The 12,335-nt window shown below is 36.9% G+C and overlaps 2 protein-coding genes across 5 annotated transcripts in view; both read right to left on the reverse strand.

Moving 5' to 3' along the window:
* Positions 1-8,192, reverse strand: LOC103106783 (histidine--tRNA ligase, cytoplasmic-like; the record flags this gene model as incomplete). The annotated part of the gene is made up of 1 exon (XM_056820183.1): positions 1-8,192. A coding segment is annotated over one exon (630 nt), but the record flags the coding sequence as incomplete, so codon positions are not given.
* The window catches only part of TBCD (tubulin folding cofactor D), a 537,579-nt gene that overhangs the window by 28,830 nt on the left and 496,414 nt on the right, over positions 1-12,335 (reverse strand). For all 4 annotated transcript variants that reach the window (XM_056814255.1, XM_056814257.1, XM_056814256.1 and 1 more), the window contains exon 35: positions 10,124-10,201. In XM_056814255.1, the coding sequence (XP_056670233.1) occupies positions 10,124-10,201 (78 nt within the window). The remainder of the gene's footprint in view (positions 1-10,123; positions 10,202-12,335) is intronic.

The following is a 12,335-nucleotide window of genomic DNA, read 5'->3' on the forward strand; positions in this document are numbered from 1 at the left end:
AAGATGGAAAAGCAAAGCTATTTTAGACATATTATTCCCATATTAAAGGTATAAAAGCAATGGGTGGCTATGGATGAACTAGGATAGATGCGGGACCTGTGGATAGAGTGTCAGCCTAGAGTGCGGAGGATGGATCTGGGTTCAACTCTGGATTCAGGCATTTCCTAGTAGCCCTTACCACATATTTCTACCTTAGAGCTGATTCTTGATATCAATCCTAAGTCAGGAAAAAAAATTTTTTTAAATTGGTGAGCCAAAATTTCCTACAGAGGAAAATTTGAAAATGATAAAAATGACATGGGGGGCTGGATGGAGCACAGAGGGAGGGCTGGGGGTACTGCCTTGCTCCAGGGGCAAACATGGAGGCACAGAGCTCTGCTCACATAACAACTTCTCTCAGAGGCTGCTTAACCTACAACAGGGAGTTCCTGTGCACCCTGCCAGGGATCCTTATCATGTGGAAGATCATTCTAGGTCTGCTTCTGATCACTCCAATATAACTTTCAGCCTTTAGCTGGCTGATGTTTGTTGCAGTATTTTACAGGTTCCTCACAGTCTTCTTAATTATTGATTCCCCAAGTTCAATGGAACACAATGGGCCTCTACTTTAATGGAAGTGCCTTCGTTTTACACTTTGTTGCTGTCCTCATAGATGTCTCCTCAGTTACCAAAGAGAGGGACAGACATATCCACAATAGCTGGGTCATCTCATCTTTGCCTTTGTGGTTACAATCTCCTTTGCTGGGAACAGGTATTTATATTTTGAAGATTTTAGACTGAGAAGTGATTGTCATCTTGACAATGACATTAACAGAAAGAACTGCTTTAAAAGCTGCTGTGGGTCCATTTCCAGAGAACTGTGTTTGAGAAGTGTTTTTATACACTTAGTTTGTAATTGCTATGGTCAGTTGCAAGTAAAATGGATACTTGTTTAAAAAATACAGTAAATCTTTAGGACAAAACCGTTTCAGTACATTGTTACAAACTTCATAAATCCTATTTTTTCTAGACAGTAAGAATATTAAGACTAATTTTAAGACTGTATTCAGTTTGTAAACCTAACTTGTAAAATGCCAGATTTTTAAAATTAAATGTTTGAAAATCACCCTTGTGGAAAAACTGACAAATGAATCATAGTATAGAGGGAATTCTTCAGTGGTATAAAGATAACCATCCCCATGAACAAAGTGCAACTGGCCTCAGATACTAGTTTTTTGACCCTGGTCAAGTCACCTGACCTCTGTTTACCTCAGTTTCCTTGACTCCTTCAGTGGTTGTGAGGATCAAATGAGATATTTATAAAGAGCCTGGCACATAATAGGCTCTATACAAATATTAGTTATTATTATCAATATGTATCAATATGTAATACTTCAACAAATATAACTAGAAGGTAAGATAGAAAAATATCACTTTATAAACCAAACTAAAACATTGTTAAAATCCTTGAACCCATATTTGTCATTATATAACCATCATATAATAACAGAATTAGTTCTCTACAAGTTTAGTCCAATATTAGAGAACCATTACATATGATCACTTCAACAAAACTAAAATACTTGAGTATAAGACAAAAAGCAAATACACTTCTCATTTTCTAAGATAAAATCAGGTAATCTAACAAATTCTTCAGGCAGCTAGCTTGATATATAGATCACCTTTGTCACTGTAGGCATAAAAGGGATGCTCATCAAATGAGGGGATGACTAAACAAATTCTGATATTTAAATGAAATGTAAAATTAATGTGGTATAAATCAAGTCAAGAAGCATTTATTAAGTCTCTATAATGTGTCAGACATTATGCTAATCTCTGGGGGGTGGGGTGGGGAAAGACAGTACCTTTTCTCAGAGAGAGCAGTCTAACAGGGAAGATAATATAAAAACAACTATACACAGGTGTCTGGTACCTTTTCTTAAAGGATACTGAGGTCCTTTCTCAAATGCATGTTTGCCTAAATATTGTTTAACAGAAAACTCACCACAAAAGGAAAGTGCTCACACAGAAGAAGCAATATAAGGATAACATAATGGTTGCTGTTAAGCACTAGCCCAGGACTATCTAGCATGGCATGCCTACATTAAAAAAGATTCTGTGCTCTGAGTCTATCAAATACTAGATTTCTAGTCATTTTCTACCATGTATTGTCCATTTCATTGATCCACCAATCTATTTCTTAACCAGTAGTAGGTTGTTTTTGATGATTATTACTTTATAATACAGTCTGAGGTCTGGTATTGCTAAGCTATCTTCCTTCACATTAAAAAAAAGTGCTTCCGCTAGAGATGGGAGGTCCTAGGTTCAAATCTGGCCTCAGACACTTCCCAGCTGTGTGACCGTGGGCAAGTCACTTGACCCCCGTTGCCTAGCCCTTACCACTCTTCTGCCTTGGAGCCAATACACAGTATTGACTCCAAGACGGAAGGTAAGGGTTTAAAAAAAAAAAAAGTGCTTCCTTTGATATTCTTGACTTTTTGTTCTATCAGATGAATTTTGGTGGTTTTTTTTTTCCTAGATGTACTGAATCAGTTTTTGGTAGCTTAGTTGGTATGGCCCTGAAGGAGTAAATTAATTTAAGTAGAATTGTCATTTTTATTACATTGTTTCAGCTTTCCCATCAGCAACTAATGTTTTCCCAAATATTTAGATCTGATTTGATGTGTCAAAAATGTTTTGCAACTGGAGATACATATTTAGGAATGGCTCCATCCCAAAAATTCATAATTTATTTGTACCTAAACTGTTGGAGAGCCTTTTGGGCTCATGTTGATCTGCCACAGTTGAACACTTGACCCCACATAGTATCCTCTTCAAGTATTAAAGACAACAGCCAATTTAGGACAGTATAAATGTACAGTATATACAGAAAGAATATACTAGCAGAGCATAAAAGGGAGAAGGTTTCTTGTAGAAGGTGAGACATTAATTAAGGTTTCAAGAAAGTCATTGAAGTCAAAAGGAAGAGATGATGAAGAAGAAAGGCATGGGGACAACTGGTAAAAATGCTGAGTTGGGAGATGGAGAGTCTTCTAAGAGGCTGCAAACAGGTCAGTGTCACCGGACTGAAAGACATGCTTGGAAAGGCAAGATGGGGCTGTACTATGGGCTTCAAATGCTAAAAAATATAATATTTGATCCTACATATAATAGAGAGAAATAGATTATACTGACTTGGGTATAAAAAGAGCAGACCTACAATATAAATTCTATAAAGTAAAAGGTGAAATTAAAAAAAAATAAAAGTTAAGAAAAACATCCTACTGTGATGATAGTATATGGAATGAAATTGTGAATTATTCCCCAACATACATTAATTAGTATTACTAATCATAGATTGGCAACTTCCAAAATTAGTGAAAGTTAGGTGCCCTTCAGAAGGGAGATACCAATATCTCCTTATGAAGAGTAGAGAAATCTTCCTCCTCAAGCAGATTCATATATATAATAACATACACACACATATATATATATATATATATATATATATATGTGTGTGTGTGTGTGTGTATATATACATATACACCTTTAATTCACTCTTTTCTAATGTGGCCAAACCCTCCTCCCTTCTTTTTATTCTCACTTCCCATGGGAAAGGTCTTAAAATTTACAGTTATAATCTTAACTCCCTGTCCTAAATATTTCAGCCCAAAAGGCCTTGGACATGACTAAATTCTGACTTAACTTAGAAATTGCAAACATAAGGAATGCTCCCATGGATTTGAGAACACTGGGAAACTTGGAACAAGATAAAGAAAATATAACAAACACAGACACATAAGTGGTAGGGAAAAAGAAGAGGAGCATTGTGTTAAATTCTGAATTCATGTGAATATCTTTTGGACACTTGCTTTGGTTCAACCACTCAGAGCAATGTTCTACCCTTCCCTTATTAATATTTTTAATTAATATTTTCTCTGCACGCATCTATCTAAGCCTCTTGTCTGCTCATTGGAGTAATTTCTGGTGGTGCAACCCCCCCCAAATTCCACTTCACACAATGGGAATCAATAAGTTCTCTGCCTACCAGGTGAGAAATTATTCTCTTTTGTCATTCAATATTTATTGAGAAGTTTAGACCAATTTAGATGTCCTGCAGGTCATCTTTTCTTCTGTTATAACATGTTGATTGTTGGTTTATTTGCTTGACTCAAGGTTTTTAACTGAGTTCTCTTTCTTTGGAGATTTTAGATATTTTTTATAACATTCTGCCCTTTGAGAAGGTAAGCAATATTCTATTATTCATATGAAGTCAGGTAAAAACTTTACTGATATTAGCCATATTTAAAAAGAAAAGAAAAAAAACTAAGGTAAAAAATGCTTCATTCTGATTTTGGAGTTTATCAATTCTCTCTATCGGGAGGTTATTAGCTTGTTTTTTGTTGTTGTTGTTTTAAACCCTTAAATTCTATTTTAGAATCAATACTGTATATTGTTTCCAAGGAAAAAGGACTAAGTAAAGGGGGCTAAGTGACTTGCCCAGGGTCACACAGATAAGTGTCAGGCCACATTTGAACCCAGGGCCTCTCATTTCTAGGCCTGGCTCTCAATCCACTGAGACACTTAACTGCCCCAATAGCTTTTTTTCATCATAAATCATTTGGAAATGTCTTGTGTCACTATTTTGATCAGTTCTTTCTTCTTTTTCTAAGATTTTATCTTAAGTATTTAGGTATTCTATTAATCTAGGCAATTTAAATTTTTTGTAAACATTCATTTCATATAGATTGTCAGTTTTACTGACACCTATTTGGGCAAAAAAGCTCCTAATAATTGTTTTAATTTTATCTTCATTGAGGGTACATTCATGCTTTTCCTTTTTGAAAATGGAAATTTAGTTTTCTTCTTTCATTTTTAATCAATGATTTATTTTATAGACTTTTTATTTTATAGGTTTTTTACATCAAATTTTATTCTTTCCTTTTACTTTCAGGATTTCTATTTTGGTATTTAGGGATTTTTTTTCTTTTTCAATTTTGTGCTGCTCTTTTCACAAACTAGTCTGTGGGTCTATAAGTTTTTGGTGCTTCCAAAGTGGTGTGAAGAGCCACTGATCAATTGGGACTGCAAGTGCTAGTACTCTTATTTTCCCTGGAACTATAGCCAGAAACAAAGGCCCCTGTTCTCTCTGCCCGAGACTGCAAACAGGACACCTTGCAAATTTTAGTGTTCCTTTCCATCCTGTAACTGTGAACTAGAACTGGGTAATTCAAGCATTAGAGTTACCAAATGATACCTCATCTTTTCCCAGTGCGTCTACACAGGAATCTGCTTTGACCTTTCTGACCTTGTGTCCAATCTCCTTACCTCTTCTGAGTATTGAGAGTTCCTGGATCTCATGATGCTATTGTAGCGGACACCTCCATGGACTAAAGCTGGTATTGATGTCATGCTGTTCTGATAGCCAATGCCCACCCCAGGGCCACAGGTATCTCTTTCTGTGAATTTTAGATTTACTCCACCCTGCTTAGTCTTTAGAATTCTAGCAACCCGGAATGTATACACCCCCACTTAAGGATTAACTGTAGGATGGCCTATGACCAACATGTGCTAGCAAATGACAAATCAGAAACAACTGACTGAGCCCCTCGGCTGTCCTAAATCAAGCTTAAGCTACCATTGGTACATGTGAGACGCAGGAAGTGATGTAAAGAACTGCCTATTTATTTCACGTCACTTCCTCTCTGGGCTCTTTCTCAGTGAGGCTGGGTTCTCGTGGCGGCGTTGACATTAGGAGCTCTGGGCAGCATTTTGGTTCTGTAGCATGGTTTAGGTGAGGCATCTTCCCTGAGTGACCTTGGTGAGTGGTAAGGCTGCTCATTCTTCCTTTCCTTGTCCTCCTGAAAGGGGACTATCCTCCAAGGAAGCCCATCGTCTTAGAGGAGACCTCTCGTGGCTGGAAGCCGAGCTAGATTTAATCTTCTGAGAAGGCCCCTTGGTTGAGGCCTCTGAACTCCCTTTGACTTACTCCAGGCTGGAGAAAATCTCCTACCCTTACCCTCTTCTCCTTCTAAATTTCTTCCTACTATTGTAATTAAACCACCATAAAAAATCCCAAACTGACTTGAGTATTTTATTGGGATTGAATTAAAAAATCACTGGCGACCAGTAAAATAATATATTCAGTCAACAACCCTAATTTTACCCATAACACTTTCAACACAACATCCTATGTTGTTTTGGTTTAGACTAATGTCTCATTCAGCTCTTTTGTTGGTGATGGTATTCCAGAAATCAATTTGATGCATTATTTTAAAAGTTATTTTGAGGGGAATATTAGAAAAATTTGGCTAGAATTCTATTCTGCCATCTTGGCTCCAAACTAAAGCTTTAGTAATTCCAGATTTTTTCCTTCATTTTCCATTATTGTTCTAATTCCTTCACTAAGGGCTAGAACCAAAAGGTATCTCAGCTTCCTTCCACACTAGGGAATTCACTTTTCATTGGTTGCTGTTTCTGCCCCAAGGGGTTTCTAGAGAAATCACAACTGGCTTCAGTGAGATGTCAATCTCCTTTCCTTTAGTCCCTTCACACATGCTGGTACTCTGCTTAACCTCCCCCCTCCCTCCCCTTTTAAATCCAAATTACTTATACCTTTAATATAAGTCATCTCCAAACAGCTACTCATGTGGCAAGCCACAGCAGCTGTTTTGGCCCAGGAAAAAGATCCTAACAATAGCTGTATAAGTATATCAGTGAAGGGGGGAAAAGCACTAATCACATGCTTTTTAGTTGTTATGATTCCTGGAGACAGAGTTCATACATGCACAACTGGAGGAACCTCAAGAGGTCATCTGGTGAAATCTCTTTACTTAAAAGATAAGGACCTGAATGAGGCCAAGAGATAAAGAGTATGAACTTCAGTATTCAAAACCATGAGGAAGCAGGTTCCCTGGCACAAAAGAGAATAGCTGGGAGGGAATTACACTGTCCATTCCACCCTCACTTTGAGCTTAGACTCAATCAAGACAGTCACTTTTCTTTCCTTTCTGTCTCCTTTTAACACCTAAAGCAAGAAGACATGATTAGTTCAAACCTTAACTAGAACCTTGAAGTCTTAAATCTGGCCTCAGACACTATGAAATAACTTGATGTATGATCAAGTCACTTAACTCTCATTTGCCTAGACCTTGTCCTTCTGTCTTATCATTGTTATGAGGACAGAAAGTAAGGGTTTTAAAAAAAGAGAGAAAAGAAAAAGAAACTGAGGGTCTGAATTCTGACCTCAAAAAGAACTCCTTCACATTCAGGATTCATTCAGAGTCTGAATATTCTTCAGACTGCTCAGAAAACACAATTCAACTTCCTTCTTACACAAGTCAATGACAGGACAGACTGTAGTGTCTCTCTGACATAGTCTTACTCTACAAGACACTATATTCCCAGCTGTTAAAAGTGGATGCTCTGCATTCTCTCAAACACTTTCTCTTAAAGCAAGAGGAATCAAGAGCCTAATGTACAGGTGATAATCCCCCATCTCCAAACAAGGAAACTAGAGGGCCTCCATAATGGACTAGATATGTACCAGTGGGAACAACTTAGCAGATGAAGAACAGGCAAGATCAGGACTCAGACATTCTTCTTTGGATTTCCCTTACAATACCTTCCCATTTAATGTCTACCTCTTCCCTACTGGCCACAGAACGAAGGTTAATGACACCATCCTTTAACTCTTGCTCTCCAATGATGGCCACTAATGGGATGCCCATCTCCTCACAGTAATGTAGCCAAGTAAGGAAACTGGGATTCTTCTTATACAGCATCTCAGCCCTGATCCCAGCATCCCAGAACTCTGCAATCTGTTTCATTTGTTCTCTAAGAAAATTCTTTTGTGCTGTTGTCACAAGGACCTGTGTCTCTGTTTGTATTTTTTTAGAGGCCTCCATCCTTTGTTCCACAATGGAGAAGATTCTTTCCATGCCACCCTTGGGGTCAAACATGCCAATAAGTCCATCATAGAGCCTGCTAGCAGACACATTGCCCACAGCAAGTGCTTCCTCCCCCTGATGTTCTGGGCTCTGAAGAAGCATTGCTTCATAGATCACTGCTGTATAATAGTCCAGGCCTTGAGCCAGGCTCAAGTCAAAGGAAATCTCTGCAATACTAAACAGGGTCAGATACTCAAACAAAAGTTTCATATCCCCCAGTCCCTCCAGGACCTGCTTGTTCTGTGAGAATCTGGGAACTTGCAGTCAGCTCCCATTTTTCTTTTAGATCTCTGGCTTAGTACTCTAAAGTACAGTCTAGTACAGGACTCTAGACACAGCAAGCTTTCATTTTTCTATACCTCGACTACATAGTAGGGGCTGGAGTGGAAGATTTGATTGTTTGTTGTCTCAGAAAATAGTGAGATCACTGGTGAGAAATTGTAGGAAGTGGGAGAGGGGAACCCTGCCCCGTAGCAGCAGCAATAAAGTTGCCTAGTCAATTCCAGATCATAAGCCTGTGGGTCTCATTATGGGGCTCTGCCCAAGAGCAGGACTAATGTGGGAAAGGATACTGTGGGATCATGTTAGGGATTAGGGACTAGCCTTCTCCAGCTGATTCACGTGGCTGTTACTGTTAGGGTTCTTAGTGTCTTAAACAATGGAGACAGATGTAATTGCTTTAACTTTTGCTCATGATTCTTATATTTCAAATATGAGGTTGTGAAGATTGGAGAAAATGACCAGTCTTCTATCTTGATGGCCATGAGATTCAGAAAGGCACCATTATTTAAGATATATAAAGTTATATATATATAAAGATATATATATATATACACAAATATGTGTGTATATATATATATATATAAATATATAAGAACTAGACTTAAGTTTTAACTGACAAATTTCTGAGGATATCAAGAGTCAATTTTTCCAAAGAAGAAATACAACAGTTATTTGGAAAGAATGCTCCAAATAATTTATAAATGAAATGCAAATTAGAACAACTCTGAGGTTTTATCTATAAAATTGGTAAAAATGATAAAAAAGGAAAATCACAATTACTGGATGGGCTCTGAGCAGACAAGGAACACTTATTCATTGTGAAACCATACAATCATTCTGAAAATCAATTTGAAATTACCCCCCGAAATTCATTACTCTGTTGTTCATATTCCTAATATTCCTAATATGAACAACAGAGACAGTATTATTTGTAAAACTTATCATTCAGTGTATTTTGGGGGGATGAAACCTTGTCAACTCTAAAGTGTTACACAACATGATTATTTTGGCTCCTTTCTGCATAGGCCTAACTCTTTTTTTTTTTAAGGCCTAACTCTTACTTCTTTTTAGGCCTTTTTTAAAGACCTAACTCTTTGCTTCAAAAAGGTTTATCTCTTCATTGTTCGTCTAAAGCACAATGATCATTTATATCTCTATGTCATTGCTCAAAACTTGGAATCCCTTTCATCCTTCTCTTAACCATTCAATATCAAATTCTTCCTCCAAGGTTCAATTCTAGAGCCACTTTCCTACTTGAAGCCTTCCCTAATCACTCCAGATCACAAATGACCTATCTTTCTCTGACTCCCTACTAATAACACCTACCAATCAGCCTAACACTCAATATATTTTCTTATATTATTACTATATTAATTGTAGTTCTCTCGCCTACAACTAAAAATTTCATGGTAGAGATGCTACTTTTTTTTTGTATTATTCCCCCCAATGACCATCACTGATTACACCTCATAGAGGGCACAATTCAATATATATATATATACATATATATATATATATATTGAACCTAATTCAATCTATGATCATATGAATGTCTGTATGAGACATGACCGTGACTGCACTAGAAATTTAAGTCTAATAAGCCTATTCACTAGATCAAGGTTCTTAACCTTTTTGTGTCTTGATAACCCTCTTAAGCAATCTGATAATATTTATGGCCTGCATTTTAAATGTATAAAATTAAAGAAGAAATAAATTATAATGAAAAGAGATATATTATATATCTATATCTATATAAAACTATAATAAAAAAATTTTTTTTATGTTCATGGACCCCAGGATAAGAATCCCTATAACAGAGTCTTGTAATCATGTTACCAATTTGCTGTTATAAATACATTAGCCCTTCATAGAAATAAAACAAGAAAGATACATCAAGAAAAAATATTACTTACTTTTCCTCAGTAGTAAAGATGTCAAAACAGCCATTGGCCAGCATTTGGTCCAGCATCTTCAGCAATGGTACAGATACCCTAAGGGAAAAAAATACTCATGAACATAAGTCTTAAAATACTACTCAACTAACATGAAACTTCCTATTCCTTTCCTTATCCTATTGCAACCTACATTCCCCTTCTCCAACAAAAAACTGCATTGCATTTACTTCTGATATCTTTTGTATTTATATTTGTAAATACTGCTTTCTCACTGCAGAATGTAACTCTCCTTAATGGCAGGGAATGTTTTGTTTTTTATCTTTGTACTCCCCAGTGTGAAGCATTGACTGCTATATAGTATCTTTAATTTTTATTTTAATTTAATTTTAATTTGTTTCCTGATTGATTTGATGTTATGCTTAACTCTTTAACACTGTGTTCCTGGACTTGGGAATGACAAATTCACTTGGCTATAAGACAAATACAATTTTATCTCATTACTTCCTCTGACTCAGTATTCCCAAAAGCAAGGGAATCAATTGTTGATACAATTATTAACAAGAAGAAGTAGATTTATTCTTGAAGGTAGGTACAGATTATCAAAGAAACCATACCCTGGCAAAGGTTAGTGCACCAGAGTGATGAAAAGTATACAAACTGAAGGAGATACCCATGAGTTTTGCCCATCTTCTCTTGTCTGTGTCCAGCCCTAATATAACTCCTACCCCCCACCCTCACTGCATGTTCTCCTCATTTCTGGTCAGACCCCCACATGGCTATCTCTGGCCACCACATGTACTGAACTCTCCATCCATGGACAAGAGACTGGCTTCTTTTCCCCACATTTATGGGCAAATTCACATTTATATGGTATTATGTACTTTATACTTTTCCAAATTTTAAATTTTGTTTTAATTTATCCTGTTTGCTCATGATGTTATTTTCTGTCTGTCCCATTCTAATTTTCAAAGAGTTAAATTTTTTCTAAAGTTTTCACCTATTCAATTCCATACTTCCTCTTGCCCCCATATTCTGTTTTATATTTCTTGTTTCATTTCTTCAAAGTACTTTTCTACTCCTTGTGGCCAGGCTATTCTTTTTTTCTCATATACTACTTGGATATCTGGGTGTACTCTGTTTTTCTGAGTTTATCACTTGGGCTTGTCTCAGGACAATATATTTCTTCATTTTGTTTCATTTTGTGTTTGTTTTTTTCTGTTTACTGATAGCTGTAGCCTATTTTCTGCATTAGGAGCCTTTGCTTAGGTCAAATCCTATTCCCATATTTATGGCTTGTGTTGGGTAGTTAATCCTGAAAGCATTTGTTTAAATGACCTAACCTCTGTAAGAACTGTCCAGCTTAAAGACTGTCTGCCCTTTGATCCAGCCATAGCACTGCTGGGTTTGTATCCCAAAGAGATAATAAGGGAAAAGATATGTACAAAAATATTCATAGCTACACTTTGAGGTGGCAAAAAATAGAAAATGAGGGGATGCCCTTCAATTGGGGAATGACTGAACAAATTGTGGTATATGTTGGTGATGGAATACTATTGTGCTCAAAGGAATAATAAAGTGGAGGAATTCCATGGGAACTGGAACAACCTCCAGGAATTGATGCAGAGTGAAAGGAGCAGAACCAGGAGAACATTGTACAGAGACTGATACATTATGGTACAATCGAATGTAATGGACTTCTCCATTAGTGGCAATGCAGTGATCCTGAACAACTTGGAGAAATCTATGAGAAAGAACACTATCCACATTCAGAGGAAAAAACTGTGGGAGTAGAAACACAGATGAAAAACAACTGCTTGAATACATGGGTTGCAGGGATATGGCTGGGGAGGTAGACTCTAAATGAACATCCTAATGCAAACACCAACAACATGGAAATAGGTTCTGATCAAGGACACAAGTAATACCCAATGTAGCGTGTTGGCTACAGGAAAGGTGGGTGGAGGGGAGGGGGGGAAATAATGTCATTATTGTAACCAAGGAATAATGTTCTAAATTGACTAAATAAATTAATTAAAAAAATAAAAATTTAAAAATTAAAAAAAAAACCTGGCCAGCTTTTCCTTCTGTTATAGTTTAAAGTCGAGGCTACTAAGATGTTTATTTGGGCAACAACTGCCTGACTGAACATGGGCAGATTTGTTTCAGGGGTTGAATGTGGATTCCTGGGTCCTGGTCTGGTCCTGTCATATACTGCAGACTTGAGACCTCT

The sequence above is a fragment of the Monodelphis domestica genome, chromosome 2, assembly GCF_027887165.1.
Source record: "Monodelphis domestica isolate mMonDom1 chromosome 2, mMonDom1.pri, whole genome shotgun sequence".
In the NCBI taxonomy this organism is placed as follows: Eukaryota; Metazoa; Chordata; class Mammalia; order Didelphimorphia; family Didelphidae; genus Monodelphis; species Monodelphis domestica.